General features: G+C 34.8%; 2 protein-coding genes across 2 annotated transcripts in view; one reads left to right on the top strand and one right to left on the bottom strand.

The window, feature by feature from the left end:
• CEP85L (centrosomal protein 85L) overlaps positions 1-23,874 on the bottom strand; it is a 155,652-nt gene that overhangs the window by 77,626 nt on the left and 54,152 nt on the right. Inside the window, exon 3 of the mRNA XM_027087762.1 lies at positions 21,428-22,215. Within this exon, the coding sequence (XP_026943563.1) occupies positions 21,428-22,215 (788 nt within the window). The remainder of the gene's footprint in view (positions 1-21,427; positions 22,216-23,874) is intronic.
• Positions 5,140-15,464, top strand: PLN (phospholamban). Its single transcript, XM_027087776.1, has 2 exons — positions 5,140-5,213; positions 14,099-15,464. Exon 2 carries the CDS (start codon positions 14,196-14,198, stop codon positions 14,352-14,354), a length of 159 nt encoding a protein of 52 aa, XP_026943577.1. The 5' UTR covers positions 5,140-5,213; positions 14,099-14,195; the 3' UTR covers positions 14,355-15,464.

Here is a 23,874-nt window from a genome sequence, read left to right as displayed (position 1 = left end):
AGTATTAAAATGCTTTAATTCTGTCACCACTTAAATTATCTTTTTGTCAAAAAGTTTCCAGAAAAAAAAAAGGTCTACCTTGAAGCTTCTTTTGCTTCTGACATACCACTACAACTTGAAGTTTAAATACTCAGCGTAAAAAAGATTTTTATACATCACAATTTCCTTTACATAGAGTTAAGTAAAATTATAAGAACTTTTAAGGAATACATAATTTAAAATGCCACAAAACTATAAAAACAAATGTAAAGAACTTAACCCAGGAATCAGAATAATCATTTACTTGGGTAGGGAAGATAGGGGGAACATGGCAAGACCATGTGGTTAGGTATAAGTTATTAACATCCCAGCTTATGTTCAGGTGGTAATCTTAGAGGTGCTTTTATTTTTCACTATTAAAATAAAATAAAAACTAAATAATTACATAAATAAAAGCAGGTCTTGCAATATTAAGAGTATATAAAGTAACATGAATTATTATGAATCCAATGAGCAAAGAAAACAAAAATTAAAAAAAAATTTAGAGGCTCAATTCAGGAAGCATGGGCTTATGGTTCCACCTTCCTTCAGTCTTTACAAATATACTTACATCATCTTTAAATGACAAGAAAGTTTATTTTCTCAGTTACTGTACTCTTATCCCCAATCTCTCCCAATTATTCTCCTCCTCCCCCATGATGAGCTTTAAAAGTGAGAAGAAGTTTTTAACTGTTTATAACACTTACTTCTGCAGAATCACTCATTCACTAACACCTTGCAATCTTTCCTCGTCCCCCTTTATTCACTCACTCATCCAATCATCCATTCAGCCAATATTTACGAATTGCTATAAGCCAGGTTCTATACTATAAGGAATAAAGAGGGTATAAATTGGATAGTTATAGAGTCATATAAGTTATATATAGTTATAGTTACATAAGAGTTATTGGATAGTTCTCAAGTAGCTTGGAATCTAGTCTAGGCAGATATACTAATAAACACAATAAAATGAGACATAATAATAGGGGTAACATGCAAAAGTATATAGCATAAGAGAGGGCTGCACAGAAGACATAAATTGAAACTAGCACTTTAATGGGAATAAAGGTTAGTAAGGGACATTCCTACAAAAAGTGAGGAGACTTAAAATAGAACAACAGCCTGTTCAAAAAGCCGCAGGCAGCTGTACAAGGCCACAGCACAGGATACAAGGGAATGTGATACGAGACAAAGCTGGAAAAGCAGTGCCTAAAAAAGCAAACTAGGAGGTCTGGATTTTAGCCTGTTTGAGAACTCAGTCTTCTTTCCACAAAGGGCTGCCCCATACTACGACAGAAACAACCCCCAGCATAGGACTTCTTAATTTTTTGTGCCATGGACATTTTTTGGCAGACAGCTAAAGCCTACTGACCTGTTCTCAATGTTTTTATGTCATAAAATACATAGGATGCCAAGTAATTTTTATAGACACTCCACTCTTAAGGTAGTGAAGCGTAAGGGTGGGCTGTGCATAGTAACTTTCTTCTGGAGAGTACAGTAAGGAGGGAGAGGGAAAAGAGTAACTTTACCATGGAGAAACTTGACGAATACTTCACTTCAGCCAGGTGATCAAGGTTAACGACATCGGTAAGTCATGCTGATAGTTTGTACACTCGATATATGATGAAAACGGCACTTTACCTCTCTGATCTTCCTCTCAAAAACACATTAACCAGCCCTAGCCATGAGAGAAACATCAGACGAATCCCAACTGTGGACATTCTGTAAGAAACGGTCACAACCAAGTGGACCAAAGGAGGCACGACTACTAAATGTAATCTGGTGTCCTGGAAAGAATCCTGGGCAAGAAAAGGAACACCAGGGGAAACAGGAAATCTGCATAAAGTATGGGCTTTAGTATCAACACTGGTATAACCGCTGTGAGAAATGTACCATACTCATGTAGGATGTGTTAACAACAGGGGACACTGGGTATGGGGTATACAGGAGCTCTCTATATTTGCAATAAGTCTGTAAATTTAGAACTGTTCTAAAATAAAACTTTAGGGACTTCCCTGGCGGTCCAGTGGTTAAGATTTCATCTCCCAATGCAGTGGGTGCGGGTTTCATCCCTGGTCGGGGAGCTAAGATCCTACATGCCTCACGGCCAAAAAACCAAAACGGAAAGCAGAATCAATACTGTAACAAATTCAATAAGGACTTTAAAAATGGTCCATATCAAAAAATAAAATAAAATAAAACTTGAAAGAATTAAGTGAGATACATAGGATTAGAAAGGAAATAAATTACACTGAAATAAATATTTTAAAAAGAAACAAATTTGTGTTGTAATATTTCTGCTTTTCTTTTATTTTCCGTTTCTGTTATGCTTCTTTATTAATGTATTAAATAACAATATATTTACAGGCAGGTCTAATTTTGTAATTTCAAGTGGTATGAATGTAAGCAGTATTTCAAGCTATCTGCAACAACTATACTATATGAAATTACCTAAGATTGCTAATGGCTGACAGTCAAACATACTGCTAATACTTCTGCAGTTTGTGGCCTACAGTCAAAACTGAAGAAATGCTAAACCTCATTTAGAGTTTAGTAAAAATAAAGATGTCTAACATTTTTCCTATCCAAGTTCAAAGGGCACTGAACTCTATCCATGGACTGCAGATTAAGAATCATCTTCAAAAGGAAAATAAGTGCTAACACTAAATGGACACTGTGTTGCAAGATCTCTAATAGTCATTATACATACTTCTTCTCATTAAATCCTCACAACAAACCCATTCCACAGATAAGGCAGCTTCGACAAGTTTGTATAAGGTCATGCGACCAAAAATGGATTCAGACTATAGTCTGACTCTAAATGAAGATTCTGACAAAGCGTCTCCAAAACCACTTTCTGGCCCCTCACTGTGGAATTTTTGAGGAACAATCTACTGACTATACTGCAGCTCACCAATGCTCCTGGTAAGCAACTTTCTGTTTAGGCAATCAGCCTAAAACGAAGGTGTAACGCTTCCTAGAGCTCCATTTGGAGTAATAATAGAGATCACCATCCTCAGCAGCAGCAGCAGCTAACCAAAACGAAAAAGGGAAACACAGAAGCTCCCCGCCCTTGCACCAATCCGAAAAGTAAATTTTCATCTCCATTTTCCAACTCTAACACACAGTTTGTTAGTATCCTTCTAAGGGTGTGTGTGCCCGCCTATATATGCTTTTAAGCAAATCTGCCAACATGTGAAATATCTAGGCCATATTTTATTTGGTCTGTGGAGGTTTCTTATACAACTAAGTATTACTAATTCTATTTTCTTAGAACTAGAGGTGCAACTACAATGATCTATCCCCTAAGCTTCACTTTCAAATGAATGTGTAGGTGAACTTAAAGCAGACTTTCTAAAAATAGTTTGAGTTTTCAGTAATTCAGCTATCTCCATCTTAAAATTCCTTAGTTGACATATACTACTCTCTGAAATCCATGTCCAGATTATGACTTTCCCCCCACACAGCATGCCAACCTATCAGAGAATTATAACTGAACAGATCTGGATTTAAACCCTCAGTCTGTCCCTTAGCAGCTATGTCATCTTTGACAAATTACTGTAAACCACTTTAGGGTTATATTTCAAGGCCCTAGGTTTTGTATTTCAGTAATCATTGGCAATTGTTAATAATAAGAGATCCTCATTATGTAATGATTGAAAGAAAAAATGCTTGAATAGCACTGAGCAAACTGTGAAACATTCATGCAATTTATTTAATTTGGGGTTTTACTTTTAAGTTGTAAAATTTTCCCTTAGCAATGTTTACAGAGGGCCTTTGCTGAATGTTATTTCTGATAGTTTTAGTTGATTCTTTAAATAACAAGAGATTTGTTCTAGCAAAGGATTTATCTTTCTTTGGAAGAAGCCAAAATCATCTCCATTTAAGGACACATAAGCAGCTGCTGCAAGGGCTTTTAGTCACCCATAAGAGAGTGAAGCAGACTGGGTTCACTCTGCTGTAAGTATTCTAAAAATTAAAAATAACAAGTAGCTTCTCCAGAATTACAGTCAAGATTTAAGAATTAGAATCTGGAGGTGTGGTGATTTAAGTAAATCTAATATATAAACAAAAAAATTAGAAAAAACAGGAAAATGATGCCTGGCTTGTCGAAGGAATCCTTTTCTGTTCTCAGAAGTTCAAAACATCATTCCATTTACTAAAATTTCATTTACACAGTAATTTTCAGGAAAACAACTACTGCATTAAATGAGGCACACCCTTTCCGAAGTACTAAATTTCCAAACACATGCACACCTATTGTCAATAAAGTATCACTAGCTAGGATGCCACTGATTAGTGATTTGTGATTATTTCTTTTTTGCTAGAAAGTTACTCTTGATACTGTCAGCTTATTGGAATTTTAGTAAGATTTTACAGTAAGTTAATGTAGCTGTTAAAAAATCCTAAGTACTTAAATGTGTAAACAGTAACTTTTCTTGGGGTGATATCTATCAGTTCAAATGAGAATTACTATTCATAAAAATGTTGTTAAAGCCCTAACTGAGAAAACACAAAATTTTTAAAACCAAAATCAGATTTCTCAGCCTGGCTTTCTCACACATACTCTTCTCCCCCATACACACGTAGGTATGAGAAAAGAAGAAAATAAGTCAGGAAAAGGTATAAAATTTGATTCTGTGACAATGTTTAATTATTGTCTTGCTAGAAGCTAACCTAATGAATCTGCAGTATTAAAGCAACAGCAACAACAAACTCAATGAAAGCTGTTTGGCTTAAGCCAGTATTATTATTCTCATTCTATTAAAATTCCTATTACTTTATTTTAGTTCTTCAACATTATCACCCTCAGTTTACAATTACTTCTAAGCCTGAAGATGCATAAACCTCTAAAAAAGAGCTTTCTACCACGCTGAACTTACTTTTTCACTTACCTCCCATATACTTTTTAAAATAAAGAACAAAAGGCACAAAGTGTTAATGACCTTTCCATACCTAAGGTTAAGATAAATGACATTCTAAAAAGTTTGGTTGTGATAAGACTATGGCTAACCAATCATAACTTCAGAATTCCTGCGTGACATCATAAGACCTCCCTAGAACACTTTTTCTCCTCCACCTACTTCAATTGTTCCCATAACTCTGGTAACAGTCAGAAAACTTTCCAGCTAAACGCCGGATAATACTTCATACAACTTACAATATTCTATATTGTGATCATCACAACAGCCAAGGTAAGAAACAGATTTCACTGATTATGGCAATTCTTACTTTCTATAGCTCAAACTTACTGAGCTTTTTAAAAAGCTAATCATATTTTATAAACTTCAGTTCAAAGTTAGATAATAACATGTCTGACTGACATAAAGCTTAATTTCTAAACAAATGCTTACCCATTCAGTGATAGTAAGAATAAGACTTAACCCAGAAATGATAAAGATAGCATTCATCTTTGGTCCTGGTTGTTGGTTTATCATTTTAATTCAAACTTCACTTTTATTTTGCTCTTCAAAAGTAAATTTCTACCAATTAAAATATCTTTCAATCATGATACCATGTTTGGTACTAGTGGTGATTTGATTTCTCCATGCAAAAATATGGTTTCATTTTGTTATGTGTTACTCTGCTGAGAAGTAGGGTAGGACTGAGCTGTCTGCTTACATCCGGAATACTAAGAACAGTTGTGTTACTGGCATCACTACTCCAATATTATCATTATGATTCTTTACAGGGAATATTAATGAAGTGGAGTTTAAGAACATATAGCACGAACTAAGTCCAGTCAACTTCTATTAAAAAATCCAAGCTTTTAATAAATTGAGTTATTTATATTAAATTCAATATTATATCATAAATAACAAGTTTGGACATTTCAAAACACTTGTCAAAAACATGTAAAATTCTTTCTGAAGTTACAGAACATTAATTTCTTTATTTTAAAAATAAAGAGACGTTATTTTGGTAGCACAAATATTCCTAAGTATCTCATTTGAGTGAATTTGATCAAATGAATGTTTATTTTGCTATTAATGAATATACTTTTATCAAGTTACTAGCCTCCAGTGTTCCTCAGTTTCCTCTCTTGTATTTGGAAGGTGGAGAGGAGGATGAAAAAATGCCCAGGAATGGAGATGCCACCATAAATTTTATAACTTCTGTTTAAATTCTACTCTACTCTTTATCCTCAATTTAATATATGAAATGTGTTTTCATTCTTAACTTTCAGTCAGGGCATAAAGGATACTACATTGATTTTATTTCATTATTTTTATTTATATATATATATATGTCAAAATAAAATTTACCTCTAGAATTCTAAGTTCTTATGACCAATGTTAACTCTACTGCTTTTTATAGATAAGAACTTTGTATAATTCCTTAAGCAGCTTTCCTTGAGGCATGCAAAAGCATTTATAATTTCTGTCTACCACTGAGGCACCCTAACTGCCTCTAAGTATCTTCATATTCATAAAATGTTTTTCCTTTGATGTTACACAAGAGTCACTCAGTGCAGGTGTTTTATAAGCAGATTTATGCGTTTTTACTCAAATATCTATCAAATTACATTCTCACACTTCATATGAGATGTTCATGAATTCTTTTATAGTACCAAAATTTCACATCACATACTGCTCCACGAAGTTAATTTCTAGAAAGAGCAGAAATTCTGCTATTAAAATTATCCTTCGTGTGCCAGATTAACGGAAATTACATAGTTACAGTGACTGTTATTCAAATTTGAAACATAATGCCCTAGTGCCAGACATAATGTCCCAACTAGTTCATCTCTTTCATAATGTGAAATTTAAGTACTGTCTTTGTTTCATGTGGTTTAAGACTAAGTGCTTAAAAGAAAAAAAAAAGTGTCTGATGAAATAAAATGGAAGAAATGTGAAAGATGTTTAAATTATGAAAAATTGATTAAGTCTTAAAAACACATGAAAGAGCTAGAGTACTCTGTCTAACTAAGAGGAGTCATGTCACTATCATTTCCTAAAACTCAAGTATCAAAATTATTTTAACAGTATTTCAGTGGACATAAAGGAAAATAATATTCCAGAAAAAACTGCATTTTGTTACTTATTGATATTATTTATTTCTTAATCTCACTAATTAATTGGAGATAGAATATTTACATAAACAAAATAGTTCCCCAGAAGAATTAAAATTTTAATGTATTAAATGTATTAGGTAAAATATTAACTGTGTCATGTATTAAAGTTTTAAGTAAAAATTAAATGTAAAAATTAGAGTACCTAAATTAGACTGTATATTTATTACCAATCCTAGAATAATGAGGACAATTAAAACTTCCTTCTTTATTCTTGAACAATATTCTAAATGCACCATATACAAATATTTCATTTGATCCTCTTAAATCCCTATATGTTTGACACTCCATCTCTATTTTACAGTTTAGGAACAGATGCAAAAAGGTGAACTGCCCAAGGTCACAGAGCTAGGAAATGGTGGAGCCTTGACAAGAGCCAAGATTTTATGACTCTAAAGCACACACACGTCTCATCCACTGATCAACATGGCTTAAAAATAAATCATGACATTGGCAAAACAAAATAAATTGAAAGTCCTCAAATGGCACTCTAAAAGGCAAAGTTAGAGGATACAAACTTCTATTTTAATTTAAAACCATTCCATTTCATTTAAAGTTAAATTTATGCATGAGGTATGATGTCCTTAATAGCCTTATAATATTCTGATCACTTTCAAAGCCAGGAATATAAGAAAGTTATAGATGTCCTCAGTTATTAAGCGATACACCCTGGAAGACAAAACTCAAACTAACTGCACAGATTTTAAAGAACAATAACATGCACAAATTAAAGTTTCTTTTTATTTAATTTGTTTTATTGCTAAAATACTCATGTCTTTAATCTTCAGCTTTGATACCTAAAATTCAGGTTAATTTCTCCTCAAAACTTTTCAAAAAATTACATTTTGTTATGTACTGTTTCTTAATCTCACTAATTAATTGGAGATAGGAGAACACTTGCATAAACAAAAACCACACTTTCGTATTTTATTCCAGTTCCATATTAAATCCTTGGCTTTCCTAAGTTTCATTTCTGACCTCCTCACATTCTACCATTTAAAATATTTAACCTCATTTGTTCTGAAGTGCTTGAATAGAGCAATCTTGCTTTATTTACGCTATGAAAATCACTAACTTTCATCTAAACTGTTAACACGGTACTGATCACACCAGCAAAGAAGAAAACCTAAAGGTCAGAAATCAAGGAAGTGATGTTTCTAAATTACAGTGACCTAAATCAGATAATATGTAGTCTCTTTGAACATTTCCAGAAATAGTACATCAATGTTCTTACCCTACATAACTCCGAAGCATGTATTACCAGAGAAACACAAGAAAATGAGGCCTGGGTGTACATCTCCACCCCAGTAAACTTGTAGTCAACTGAGGACCTCTAGTGCTTTCTAAAATGTATTTCACCTTCAGGTCTTTCCAAAACAGGGAGAGAAGGGAGGCCAACTTACCCACATTAGTGGGGATATATTTAACTGGCATTCATTTTCCTTAAAACTTCCTCTACACTTCCTCCTCACATGCTTTTCCCCCCCGAAGAAAAACCTGAAGGTTAAAAAGAATATTTTAATTGCAAATAATCTTAGCATAATAAACAGACAATAAAGACAAGCCTACAGACTAGCAACAGCAGTGTGCCAATTTCAAAGAGAAAATCTGTATGCTGCTGTTTAATGAATTTTCCTAAAGGCAGAGCTTTGAACTCAGGGAAACAATTTATTATGGGGTCAATTTAGGGGTGGAGAATATGTTGATTTTTATATGTTTACACAATTCTTCTCATAACCAGGCAGAAGCAGCTTGAAGATTCTTTCAAATAGCCAGTGTGGACCAACAAAGCTCTGGAAAGTTGCTAACACAAAATAACTTCCAATACAACTTCCAAGTTTATTAGCATTAGGCAATCTCAAAAGGAAAATGATTCTACCAAAGTGAACTTTTGGATGCCAACAGATTGATGACAAATCTAATGATGAACTGTCCTGATTTAATTCAACAACCACAACAAAAAAGATGCATACACAATCGCTTCTGGATTATCTGAGAAAATGACAGCAAAGAGTAGGAAAAAATAACGCCCCCCCCAATAATCCTAATATAGACAAGTCCTGTAACTCAAATCTATAGAGAATTCTAATCTTCTGAACCAACCTAATGGGAAAAATTTTTCAAAAAATGATCTGTCAGACTGTAGTCTTAGATGTGTGTTACTTGAATTTACTAGCAAAATATGTCCATGTTTACTTTACTAAAAGCATAAACAAGCAGATAAAAATTAAAAGGGAAGCAAAATTCTGAACACCACAAATAAAGAATCTAAGGAATTTATGGTTTCAGCAGAGGGAGTACTGAAAAAAAACTGAAGTTCAGTAAGTTCTGCAAAGCACTGAAAGTGCTTAAATTACACGTGGGGATTACTGCTCAGCGTATATAACATCGTTAAGGTATCAATTGCCTAGCAAGTCATAAAGCAGACACCAAAAGTCTGCAAAAGTCTACTGAGGTTCCTTTTGCACAGGAATGCATCTGATGTTACCTTAAAAAATAGAAATCAATGCAGACAAAGTGAGAACTACTGCAGAAGCTGACAAGGTACCTTGCACCCAAAATGTTGCCTAACATGGCACATGATACCTGTTGAAGGATTAGAGTTGCCTGTAGTTTGGTCTCTCCTTCTTCCACTTCAAAAAAACAGAATACTATCTTGAACTTGACTGTATTTACTTCCCAATTTCATCTTTTTGAGCAAAAGAGGAAAAGCGGACAAGCAAAGGCTTTATAAATCCTACAAAGAACAGTAAAGAGTTATTCTTCCCATCCTTCCAAAAATTTGAATAATCACAGTGCCCACAGACATACAAGATATTCTGTGGGTACTTTTCTGCCTCTTACATGTAACTCAAGAGACAGGGATCTGGCACATCTACAACCAAATTCCTATCAAAGCATCTTTCATATTTTCAATATTCTGATACTAGGGCCCAGATGATGAATTAATTTTCAAAGTATCCTTACTTCTCTTGTCCTAAACACTTAACTTACATAACTGTCATCCTTTTAAAAAGCCCCCCCCAGGGGGGTGTTGGGGGGGTAGAGCTAATTTCAGTCTCCTTGGTTGTTTAGGCCAGATGTAAGTTCAGAATACCCCAACACAATCTATTTCTGACTATCCCAAAAGAATGCTCTAAAAGATTAAATTAAATGAAAATACAGTGAAACTATTTTTCTAGGCTCTCTACCAAATACTACTGCATTAACAGCTTGGCTCTAAGAAAGAGAAGGAAAAAAAGACTGCAGGAGTTCTAAACTCATAGGATGGCTGTGACCACAGAGGAGGAAAAAAAAGAAAAGATAAACACCTGACAACCATGCCATAAATTATGATGTAGTGAAGGTCACAGACAACTCTAAAAATAGGACTGTGCTGTTCCCACACACATTTTTCCAATTCTCAACATATGACTGGAAGCCCCATCTTGTAGGGATGAATTTTGGCTTAATTATTATCATACAGATTTTGGAAGTTCAGCAGAATTAGGACTCAACACATTGCAGATTGTACCACTGTAAAATAAATTGGGCCCAATAAATTGCATGCATATAGCTAACATTTCAGCATGTAAAGTAGGTTTGTTTTGGTTTTAGCATAAGGTTATAAAGTGACTACAAATCACTTTAGAATTATAACATATTTCTAAGTTTGACAAGAAATAAGACAGTATCTTTGGTTGTCTCCTTTATAATCAATTTGTCTCCAGGAACAAACTATCCTTTTCCAACAATAGTTGGCTGAAGTATGATGAGATCATCTTTAAAATCTATTCATTGTATATTCATCATTAGATAGCTCATCTATTTAGGGCACACCTCTTTGTATTTCACAAACACCAAATATCCACTTGTACAAAACCCAGTTCAGGCTAACAAAAAGAAAGAGACTTGAGAAGAATATTGGAGATTATGTGTTTATCAAATTCTATTTTCTACATGGTTAATCTGTTAATCACAGCACTATCTTTGATCATTAATAATTTTCTAAAAATATTAAAGTAAATCATAAAAACCCTTGTTTAACTTCACTGACTTGTTCAAATGGTACTAATTTTGCACTAAGTACTAGAATACAAAATAAACACGTGATTTCTTATACTCACGAACTAGAATTCTAGTGGGGGGCACAGGCATGTAAATCAAAATTACAGCACAGCCCAATAGCCATATCTTGATACAGGTAATACCAGAGCCCTACTAAAATCCAACAGAGGTGATAACCAATTCTGCTTTAATGAGTAATGGAAGGTTTCATTAGGAAGTGATATTTAAACTGGGCCTTAAGGATTAACTGAAGTTTGCCTGGCAAAGAATCAAAGGTAGAGGCAGGGGGAGGGAAGACATTCCAGGCAGAGCCAGAACAACATGTGCAAAGAACAGAATCATAAAAGGGAATGAAGTATTTATGGAAAGGTGACATGTTTCATGTGACTCAAGTACCACTCACCAGTGTCAGGGTAGGGAGTGACTCTTGTATATGCTTCATGATGAATAACTGGCCTGCTCTTCCTTTTCCATGTTATATCTCACAATAATTTTAAAATTTAGACCTTTTATACCATTTAAGTCCTGAAACTTCACAAAAATTAAGTTTAAATAGGAATTACCAATGCTAATTCTTTACAACCTTCTTAGTTGTACTCTGCTATATAAAGAGATTAGTCAGATTTGTATAATAAAGTAACAAAGAAAACCTTCTCCACAATTACCCAACAGTATAAATCCGCTATATCTATAATAAACAAATATAAGCTGAAACAACTTAAAGGATGCTTCTTCTTAAGGAACAAAAGAAAACCCCTTTATTTCTATAGTATTTTACCTGAGGAATTAAAAAAAAAGTAATTAAATTAAATTTATACCAAGATTATGCTGTCATTTTCTATTAAGTAACAGCCACTTGTGTTGGAGAATGAAGAATATATGCTAAAGATATATATATATATATATATATATATATATATATATGCGCTAGAGAAACACAGTTTGTTACCAACTCTTTGAAAGAATGAAGTTTGACCTAAGTTGGTTTTTTGGATCTCCTCACTATAGGCCAATACTATGAAGGAGACCAGAGTCTTCAGCCAAATGAAAGCCCATAATTCAAACATATATATACACTACCAAATGTAAAATAGATAGCTAGTGGGAAGCAGCTGCATAGCACAGGGAGATCAGCTCGGTGCTTTGTGACCACCTAGGGTGGTGGGATAGGGAGGGTGGGAGGGAGATGCAAGAGGGAGGGGATATGGGGATATATGTATGCGTATAGCTGATTCACTTTGTTATACAGCAGAAACTAACACACCATTGTAAAGCAATTATACTCCAAAAAAGATGTTAAAAAAAATTAATAGAGCCAAGTTGAAGTGCTGAAATTATATAGAATCTAACCACCATATACCACATGGTTTCTTTGTAACAATAAATGAGGAGTTCTAACTGATCAGTCCTAATATATATCTTCCCCTTCCTCATTCTTTCAGTTCTTCCCTCTGCTGTCTTCAGCACTAGTCTCTCTCAGAAATACAGCTGAAGGTTGAGATGGGTTTTCATGAGACATATAGCCACTAGAGAGAAAATGAAATCAGGCAGCTGGGGTAAGGTAGTAATATCTTGATTAGCAGTGATATATCAACAAATGTTAACAGCTATTATCTTTGGCAGTTAATTACAGTTATTTTTAAAATTCCATTTCTAATTTTTCTTATTTCAAAATTTACACAGACGTATCCTGATTGACAACAAATATCACCAAATGTTAATAGCTATTATCTCTGGGCAGTTAACTCACAGCTAATTTTTAATCTATATCTAATTTTCTACAATGATCTGTTGTTTTAAGTTTTGTTTTGTTAATTAATTAGCACCAATAATTGATTAGGCAGCAACTAATTAATTAATTAGGCAGAATAGCTTGTGGGAGCTCTGAAAGAAAACAAATGGAAATGCTGTTCTTAAGTACAGGTCCTTTGCAAATAGCAACTGTCTGTGCTAGACAGTGAGATAATGATAATTTTATTACTATGCCTTCTGAGTCTTGACAGCCTTCAGTACTTAATATCATCTTGTTAAAAAGTTACTTAAAATAGCATATTCTACAAAGCTATAAAATCATAAAAAGGAATGAGAAACATTTGAATCTATAGTTCTGGTAAAACACTGCTCATTGAACTATTTTATTCTGGAGTGAAATCAACATCCAGAGAATAATTGAATGCATGCATTTCTTATTATACGACTTGCTCTGGAGCTAGTTATATACTAATGTTCACAAAAATTATGCTCACAGAGAAAAAGCCTTAATAAAACTATATGTAAGGACTTCCCTGGTGGTGCAGAGGTTAAGAACCTGCCTGCCAATGCAGGGGGCACGGGTTCGAGCCCTGGTCTGGGAAGATCCCACACGCCATGGAGCAACTAAGCCCGTGCACCACAACTACTGAGCCTGCACTCTAGAGCCTGCAAGCCACAACTACTGAGCCCGCAAGCCACAACTACTGAGCCCACGTGCCACAACTACTGCAGCCCACACGCCTAGAACCCGTGCTCCACAAAAAAGAGAAGGCACCGCAATGAGAAGCCCACGCACCGCAACGAAGAGTAGCCCCCACTCGCCACAACTAAAGAAAGCCCACGCACAGAAACAAAGACCCAACACAGCCAAAAATAAATAAATTCATTAAAAAAATAAACTATATGTAAGAACTTTTGCCCAAGGGAATAGCCCAAAACAAGCTGCACCCTAACCAAACTATACTTCCAGTCATTTTGAGAGGAGGAGGCAAAGACTAAAGTTATTACACCCCAAATACAAGACATCATGGTGACCATCACCAAAACAGACTGACAGAGACAGAGCAACACACACACAGACTATAGAGATATTTGATGCCATAAATACAAATAATGTTGAGGAAGAGGGATTAACGCAAAACTGTTTTGCCTGTTCAGAGGATAGGTTACACATATTATGCTAATCCATTTTCTATTTTTACATTCCAGACAACCTAAAAGAAGACAGTGATCTCACACTTGGCTGGCAGCTTTTTATCTTTCTCTTGACCGTTTAAAACTTCAGGCTTCCTGCCGTCCTGGTGTCATGGATAAAGTCCAATACCTCACTCGCTCTGCTATAAGAAGAGCTTCAACCATTGACGTGCCTCAACACGCACGTCAAAATCTCCAGAACCTATTTGTCAATTTCTGTCTCATCTTAATATGTCTCTTGCTGATTTGCATCATCGTGATGCTTCTCTGAAGTTCTGCTGCAATCTCCAGTGCTGCAACTTACCACCATCAGCTTAAAATCTATCATCCCATGAAGAAGGGAAAACAATACTACATAAGAGACCACTTCCTAAGTAGAAGAATTTCTTTGTGAAAAGGTCAAGATTTGGAACAAAACAAATTGTTAGCAAATGTATTCATCTGCTGGATGTTGTAAACATAAAAAGGGCTTTATTTTAAAAAATTAACTTTAAAATGACTATAATGTAACTGCTAATTTTCTCAAAAGAGCTTATAAGTTTCTATCCCAAATCTTTCCTAAGGATGAACTGGGGTTTAATTTTGAAATTGCACTGCTAACAAGTTCACTTCATATATAAAGTATTAGCTTCACTCTTTGGGGGTAAATATAATTTATACTGTACTGTAAAAGCCTCTTTGATGTTTATTAAGTATTTTTCAGGTCTTTACCAAATATATCAAAATAATCATTCAAATGAAATGTCATCATTTGAAACAGCCCTAACATCTGTTATCTTTACTATCATCATACAGAAGTCTTTGTAGTAATTCTATCAGAACCTACATTCTAAAATAGAAATTACGTTTTTTGTATACTACTCTAATATTTTAAGTTTATGTGAATCAAGTTAAAAAAAACAAGATCATACCCTTACATAAGTAAAATTTAACTAATTTTTTCAAAGAATTACAGAATTTTAGCACATGTAGGTAAACTGTAAATCTGTTCTCTCTAGGACTTTATGATCAATAGACAAGAACTGTTGGTTAATTTAACATCTGACATTGTGATTAGCCATAAATACTAATACACTAATAGAACAGAATCAACCTTAATTTAAGGCACTATAGCTAATTATCTGAGTTAGAGCACATAACTGCCACACTGTATCTCTGGAATCATGAAATTTTAAGACATCAGAATGATTTTACAGGTGGTCTTCTGTTCTAATCTCACACTCAATGTAGGCAAGGAACAGAATAAAAGAAAAAATATTATTTCCAGCATTAAAAAATAAAATTTTTAACTATCTCTCCAAAATTAACAAATTCTTTGATTAAATTTTGAAATGAACTTTTTTTTTTTTTTTGTGGTATGCGGGCCTCTCACTGTTGTGGCCTCTCCCGTTGTGGAGCACAGGCTCCAGACGCACAGGCTCAGCGGCCATGGCTCACGGGCCCAGCCGCTCCGCGGCATGTGGGATCTTCCCGGACCGGGGCACGAACCCGTGTCCCCTGCATCGGCAGGCGGACTCTCAACCACTGCGCCACCAGGGAAGCCCTTGAAATGAACTTTTTATCCCACTATTGTTTATGATAGGGCTTAGCTATTTTCATTAATCTATCACCCAGATGGTAAATACATATTTGGTAGGCCACTCAATTACGCTAAATTATAGATCCAGCAATACTAATCTAGTCTCCTCTAGTCATTTAAAAATATCTTCCAACAACTCATTAAACAATAGAAGTAAAAACTGGTTTAGAAAATATATTCACCAAAATTTGGTAATTTAAATTGACTCAGTTTAAAATTAAGTCTAAAATGGTTTACACCTATATTGCACAATCCGATAATTTTAACTTACGTTCAAGACATACTAGCGATATAGTAATTATTAAAGGAGTAGAAAATATGTAATTTCCTACGATTTGCCAAAATATGGTTGCTAAAAGAACTGGAAAAGTCAGTGCTGACCTTGGTTTGTAACACAAGTGCTACTAAGAAAATAGTGAAGGAAATATTGCTTTTAAGTTTTTTCTGAATCCCTGAGGGGTACTGGAGACAGGAAGGGGGAAAATTTTGGTTCACTGATTATCTGAGAACAGAGGGAAAAGGGGTTTCTTACTAACAGAGGGATTTCTTGAGTGAAACCTCATCTATGGGTTGGATATCCCTAACATCAACTAGAAGAGCTTATAAACAAGAAGTAATGCATTCACTCCACTGGTGTCAATAATAACCCATGCAAAAAATAACCAAGTTCTGTAATTAGCTGCAATGATCTTAAAAAATAAGTGGAAATTTTACAATAATAAGTTCTATCCTTTTCATTATGTTGCTCATTACAACATCAACTTCAAACCATAAGCTGTGAGGTTATGGAGTTTTTCCTAAGTCAAACAGAAATAAAGAATTTTTTTGTTTTTCATTCTGCCTTTAACAGAAATTAAAACCTTATACTTGAGGATTACAGAATACTGTACCTTAGATTATATTGTAATGTACCTTAGATTATATTGTAAAACAAAAACCCATTCTTTAAATGCAACTTATTTATTCTGTTTATCATGATGTGTAAAGAGTAAGATATAATGAACTATGTATTTAAACATTTTAAAATACCAAATGCTCAAATACTTTCTACTGTAGAATAAACTCTAATCTTACTTTACAGGGTACCAAAACTGAACTAATTCTTAAATGTTTAATGTTGTCTTTTTTATTTTATCTCGTCCAAAATGTTTATTTAATGCAAATAACCTACATTAAAATGAACCTTCTTGAACTCAGTGAAATTGCTCATGATTGATATGACCATAAAACAATCTAATTATAAGCAGTTTTGATTTTGTAGGTTGTTTTCAGTGACTTTCCCCAAATAAAATAAGATCAAGATTTCCTAGTACAGACACAAGAGGGCAGACCTACATAAAACAATGAATTTCCTCCTGTCTAGAAGTTATTTATCCTTTGATTATTTTTGAGTTCTGGAAAAGCGAGAAAATGGTAAAATTTCAAAAACATTTGCTCTTCTTCTAAGTAACAGCACACTTTAAAATGTCTAAAAATTATATGCCAGTACTATACAGAAAAGATGACAGATTGAAAAAAGCCAAACATATTAATAAGTTTATTCATTAAAACATGTATACAAAAATCAATTATATGCATTTTAGTTAGCTAGTGAATGTCGTATCCTATCTATTGAGAGTGTCACAGTGTCCACATCTTTCAATGCAATTGTGCTATATTATGTTAAACAGTAAAAAAGTTAAAAACAAAACAGGGTGCAAAAATAAGAATAAAAAAAAGAAAACTTTCTTTTCAGAGAATGTAATAGAATACACAAAATGCTCTCACATTAAAAATAAAACCTTTCATTTATATGTGATGTTAGACAAAAAGCAAGTCATTTAGCTTTAAGTCATTCTACCAAATATTTATATTTTTTATTTATATAGGAGAAATCTTCCAGTAAAATACGTTGAAATCATTAGGTGCCAATATCCTGGCTGATCAAGCCTCTCCTTGGTTAAAACAAGCACAAAATTTTATCTTCCTCCTCTTAATGATTGCAACCCAGAACTCAGAAAGATCCTACAGAATATAAGAGAAAAGAAGAACTACTTTGTCAATAAAGAGAACACTTCTTCACTTCTGTCTGGGGGGTCCACTGTGAGCTTATATGGACCCAATGGACACTGCTGTGTGTAGAAGTATGCATCCTCCAATCCCTTCTCACCCCACCCCAAAAGGGAAATGCAAAAGGGTCCTGGAATGGGAAACAGTCTTTCCAAAGAGAAGATGATAAGACTTTGCTGTTTGTTTTTCTCTTATGTCATAGTCCATGTAGGGTTAGACAGCTTTTGGGGAAGGTGGAAAGAGAGCAGCAAATGTAGAACAGAGGAACGAACCAAAGATTGTGGTGGACATTGCACATGGAGGCCTATACTCTAATCAACTGAGGGCATTGATGGCTTCTCTTCATTCACAAGGGAAAACGCTTCAGAGTTCCACATCACCTACACTCTAGCTGATTTAATAGGAAACCATGGGAATCAAAGAACACCATGCACATAAGACTGTGAGGCTGGCTCAGTAATTATTTAGAACTGAGTTCTAAGAGGAGTGACACTTCCATGTTACAATACTAAACTTTTGAGGGTGTAAAGGGAGAAAGGAGGTTCTGAGGATCAATTGAGATAAAACACTCTGACAGCTACAAAGTTCTAGATAAATTTATGGTGATGTTAGATTGTGACTCTCAGCCAAATTCCTCTTCTTTGTTGTAAATAGTTTTTGTGTTTTTTTTTTCTTCACGGTGACAAGCAGTTGTCCTTGAAAATCATACACATTCTCACAATTTATGAGATGGGATAATTATTATTAAGCCTCTTCCCTTTATGCAAAAATTAGACTAAAAGAAAATCAATGTTTTTAAAGAGACTTAAGACAAAGATGACCACTTTTAAAATACAGTATTTAGAGGCTCCAAGGAGAAGGTATTTAGAATTTTTTTTCTGTAGTAGTCCAAGAGAATTAGAAGAGAAGCGGTCATTTAAACACTGCAATTAAAGTGTCTAGGTTTTCCTTACCTGGTTTCATCTTTCTACTATGAAACTTAAATGCACTATAAAGAGACCATCCCAAAGAAGGTTAATCAAAAAGTAGGGTTTCCCAAGCACAAGCAAGTTTTGTCCCTTATAGACTTCTTCCTGTACCAACGCACCAAGAAAATTTAAAAATTAGTTTTCTCCACAAAGCACCTCCAAGCTCCCTACCCTCTCTGCACTGCTTCAAGGTCGGGGAAAACTTCGATTACAGAAGCGGGTCCTCCCACCAGAATGGAAGAAGGAATGAATTAGTACTTATTCCTTTAAATTCACTCAACTCTCACAGTTACCTCCCTATCGCACCTACCGTTCTGCAGGTTGGAGCAGAACATTCAGCCCCTCCCCCCACCACCCGAGGCCGCTCCACTTCTGTGTAAAGACACCAGCTGCAGAAACAACTACTTGAACCCTGCTCTCCTATAATCACAAGCACCTGAGAACTAAAATATGGTAGTATTTGATAAATTAGGTCTCCTATCTTTCAACTGCTTGAATAGATAAATCACAAATAAATCTGGTTAAATTGCTCTTTTCTGATTTGTAATTCACACATCATAATGATACTTCTGTTTGGTTATGCAATTTAAATATATATAATCAAGATGATAAGAACTATGTCCAAAACAAGAGTAAAGAAGGCACATGCGATGTGTTAAGGGTTCTCCTGTGAATGTAGCACATTAGGTTATGTGTATGTTTTGGAACTGCACTCAGATTTGTGAGGTTCCTAGGTAAGTGATTTCCTTATCCTTTCATAGAATATATTCCTTTAATCTTTGTTACTTTTTTATTAGTAATTGTAACGATTAGCAATTTTAAGTTTTTACTCTAGGGAAATTTTACAATTTTCAATGGAATTACTTTGTTTCAGAAAATTCTGGCAATCGAAAAAAAATTGGATGATAGAATTTATGAAAAATTCTACAGATAATTGGTTTCCCAGTTAAAATGAGCTGTAGAAAATTACCATGGAATAGAAAACATTTCCAGATCAAGAAATTTAAACATTTACATGTTACATTGGGGGTACACACCATTTTTCTTTTATGTAATATTATTGTAAAATGTTTTCCTTAAAATGATTAATAAATTCTGACATTCAATTTAATTAAAAAAAATAAGCACATCTATTTTATAAACCTAAATACATACCAACCACTACCAAAGCTTTATAAATGACTTTAGTTACACCTTCTCATTTTATAGATGTAGAAACCGAGAAGAAACATATATATGGCAAACAGGTTCATGAAAAGGTGCTCAACATCACTAATCATCAGGGAAATTCAAATCAAAATCACAATGAGATATCACCTCACACCTATCAGAATGGCTATTATCAAAAAGACAAGAAATATCAAGTGTTGACAAGAATGTAGAGAAAAAAGAAACCTGTACACGTTGGTGGGAATGTAAACTGGTGCAGCCACTATGGAAAACAGTATGGAGGTTCCTCAAAAATTAGAAAGAGAACTACCATATGATCTAGCAATTCCACTTCTGGGTATCCATCTGAAGAAAGTGAAAACACAAACTCGAAAAAATATATATGCACCCCTATGTTCATTTCAGCTTTACTGACAATAGCCAAGACATGGAAGCAACCTAATTATCCATCAGTAGATGAATGAATAAAGAAAATGTGCCATATCTGTGTCTGTGTCTGTGTGTGTGTGTGTGTGTGTGTGTAAGGAATACTACAATAAACAATGGAAAGTTATTCATCCATAAAAAGGAAATCTTGCCATTTGTGACAACATGGATGGACCCTGAAGGCATTATGCTAAGTGAAATAAGTCAGACAGAGAAAGACAATTATGTTTTTAAAACAAGCAAACAAAAAATCACAATCATATATACAGAGAACAGATTGGTGGCTGCCAGAGGCTTGGGCTGGAGGGTGGGTAAATGGATGAAGGAGATCAAAAGGTACAAACTTTGTTATAAAATAAAAAAGTCACAGGGATACAATGTACAGCATAGTGATTATAGTGAATAATGCTGTACTGTATATCTGAAAGTTGCTAAGAGTAGATCTTAAAAGTTCTTATTACAAGGAAAAAAATTTTGTAACTACGTATGGTGATGGATACTACGTACTGTGATGATCATTTTAAAATATATACATATATTGAATCATTATGTTATATACCTGAAGCTAATATGTTATATGTCAATTATATCTCAATTCAGGAAAAAAAAAAAAAAAAGGAAAGAAAGAAAAACTCAGGCCCAGAGATACTAAGTATTAAGTGACAGGTAGAGAATCATCCAGACTCTGAATCTGATACAACAAAATCCAAGCCTTCATACACCCAAGTTAATGTTCTTTCTATTATACCATGCCAGCTCCTTTGTTTCTGTTTCAAGTATTGAAACAGAATTGAGTATTTTTTGCTTTGTTTATGTTTATGCCCATTAAAAAAATGAGAAGGAAAATAAAGGCCAAGGCAGGTAAAGGTTTAAAGTTTTCCGTGTTACTCCAAAATAAGCCCCTCAAATATTTGGAGTTCCGTGTTACTCCAAAATAAGCCCCTCAAATATTTGGAGTCTCAAATATTTTTTAAGCTTTGTTTACCAATGCAATACTTTTAGAGTTTATAACATTTATGCTTATTATCCTGTAGGGGAAAGGAAAAGCAAAACAACCTGTGCCTATGGACACACTGTCATATGCTTACTTCAAGTGCGCTGGTACTCATAACATCCACTGGAGGGAAGCAAACACTAGATTTTGAGCCTTACCTGCACTGGTGTTTCAGTTTCATGTCGAAACCCTTCAATCTGCTGCTGCTGCCAAGGAGCTATACTGTGAGAGTCCTCTGTAGTTCTACCTTCCAAAGGGTTTGTCCGCAATTGCTCAGTAAGCCACATCTGCGTCCTCACAGAAGGCTGAATGGGAACTCCACCTACTGCTTGTTGACCAAGCATTAAATATTTCGGCGGTTCAAAAGCCTCTGAGCTTGTCATAACGGGCTTGCTTTCAGGTAAGGCACTATATGTCATGTCTAAGGCCTGTCTCCTAGGAATGGAGGAAGAAGCTCTAAAGTCCTCTTTGCTGCAGCTCTCAAATTTATATTTGTTGTCCAGAGTTGATGGTCGTTTTTTATTTATTTCCTTGTCCTCTAGCTTAAGCATCTCCATACTGTCATGTAAACAGCTAGGTCCAATTGTCCTTAGTTGTGATGTTAAAGCCTTGTCTCTCCCTGTCTTTTCTAAACCTCTCCTTGACTCTTCTGTGTGCACAATGCCACCCTGGCTGCAGTTACCTGGGACAGTGAGTTTGGATAAAGATGACCATTTCCGGAGAGGCCGGAAGTCCTTCATGTCTAGTGAAGAGTCCTGCTCTCCCCTACTGTGGTTTCCCAATGTTTGCATAAGGCTTATACTCCATTTTGAGCCATCTGATGTCAATGATTCCCTATGTTTGGAAACTGAAGTGCTGGAGTTAGATGGCATGACATGGGCAGTAGGAAGAGTAACCAACGATCGACTAGGCTTAAAAGATAATGTGCCACTTGAAGTTGAATGATCTGGAAAGAAAAAAGAATGCCAAATTAGTTGTAATTAACAGAAAAAAAAAAAAAGAGGCAAAATGTAAAACGCCAAAACAAAAATCTGAACATGGTTTCCCAGCACAGGTTTTTCAGAGGCACTTTCATCAAAATGAGGGGCTTATTATTGTTACTATTATTACTCCTTTAAGTTTATCTGAAACAAATCAAACATACTTTCAAATATCATTTTCTAAAAACGGATACATAACAAAATATATGCTCATCTGCCATCTACAGATGAAAAATGACTGGGAAACAGGTTTATATTCATGCTATTTAATCTAAGTATTGTGCCTTAAAAGAAAAATCCATCTCTGCATTGAAAGGTCTTATTCATGATCTATCACTGAAGCCTCAGACACAACTTTATTAAAAAATCGTATCTCTTAGTGTCTTTCCTCAACTGTGGAAATAGAGGCCCAATATGAACATTTTAGCACCTCTCAAACTACAATTCAAATTAGAATATGGGTAAAGGTGCTCCTGCAATAATGGAAAATAATCAGAAAGTGTTCTAGCAATATATTTGCAGATACAGAGTAGTTCCTACACTCCCAATCTCCCTTAATGGCATCATCAATAATATATTTCCCAAGCTAGAACACTTGGAGTCTACTTTGATTCCTATCTTTCTCTGCACATTTACTAAATCCCCATGTTGTACATTTATTTATTTATTTATTTATTTATGGCTGTGTTGGGTTTTCGTTTCTGTGCGCGGGCTTTCTCTAGTTGTGGCGAGCAGGGGCTACTCTTCATCGTGGTGCGCGGCTTCTCACTGTCGCGGCCTCTCTTGTTGCAGAGCACAGGCTCTAGACGCGCAGGCTCAGTAGTTGTGCCTCAAGGGCTTAGTTGCTCCATGGCATGTGGGATCCTCCCAGACCAGGGCTCGAACCCGTGTCCTGTGCATTGGCAGGCAAATTCCCAACCACTGCACCACCAGGGAAGCCCACGTTGTACATTTTTACTTCCAAAATGATTACATAGTTACTGCTGTAGGTCAGGCCTTCACATAATACTACCCTACACATAGGAACAGCTGTAGTAGGCTCTACGGAAGCCCAAAGGATAAATAAGGGCCTCTATACTCAATGGACTTACTATCAAGTACCAAATTAAAATCAAAGATTATCATTTTTATCACATGATATCTAGAAAAGGGATAGCGATTTGAAATGTAGGGGGAGAGGAGGTGGGTGGTGAAAGGCAACTTTTACAGTTTTTTCTGTATCTTTCCATGTTGTTTGACTCATAACAGAATATATTTAAATATTAGTTGTGAGCTTTGATACTGTTTTGAAGAAATAAAGTAATAGAAAAAGAAATGTTGAGAAAGTCATAAGAAAATTCAGATGAGAAAGACCCAGGCAAACTAATTAAAAAATGGAATTCCAATAGGTCTTTGCACAGAATTTATTCACCTGGAGATGAAAGGGGAAAAACATTATAGATGAAAGAATACAAGAAAAAGTAATATAGTAGACATTTACCATGTAACAGTTTCCCATCAGCTTCTGCAGAACCTTTTCATACTCAAGAAAATTCCCACATTACAAGCCCAACCTCCCAAAATAAATTTTAGACCTTAAATTCCCAACATACTCTGCAACTATGATACAGACATTCAGAAGGACC

This window comes from Aethalodelphis obliquidens, unplaced genomic scaffold, assembly GCF_003676395.1.
Source record: "Aethalodelphis obliquidens isolate GAN/ISIS:26980383/991018 unplaced genomic scaffold, ASM367639v1 scaffold3, whole genome shotgun sequence".
NCBI lineage: Eukaryota > Metazoa > Chordata > Mammalia > Artiodactyla > Delphinidae > Aethalodelphis > Aethalodelphis obliquidens.
The sequence above is the reverse complement of the archived record's forward strand: the minus strand, read 5'-3'. Positions and strand labels throughout refer to the sequence as shown.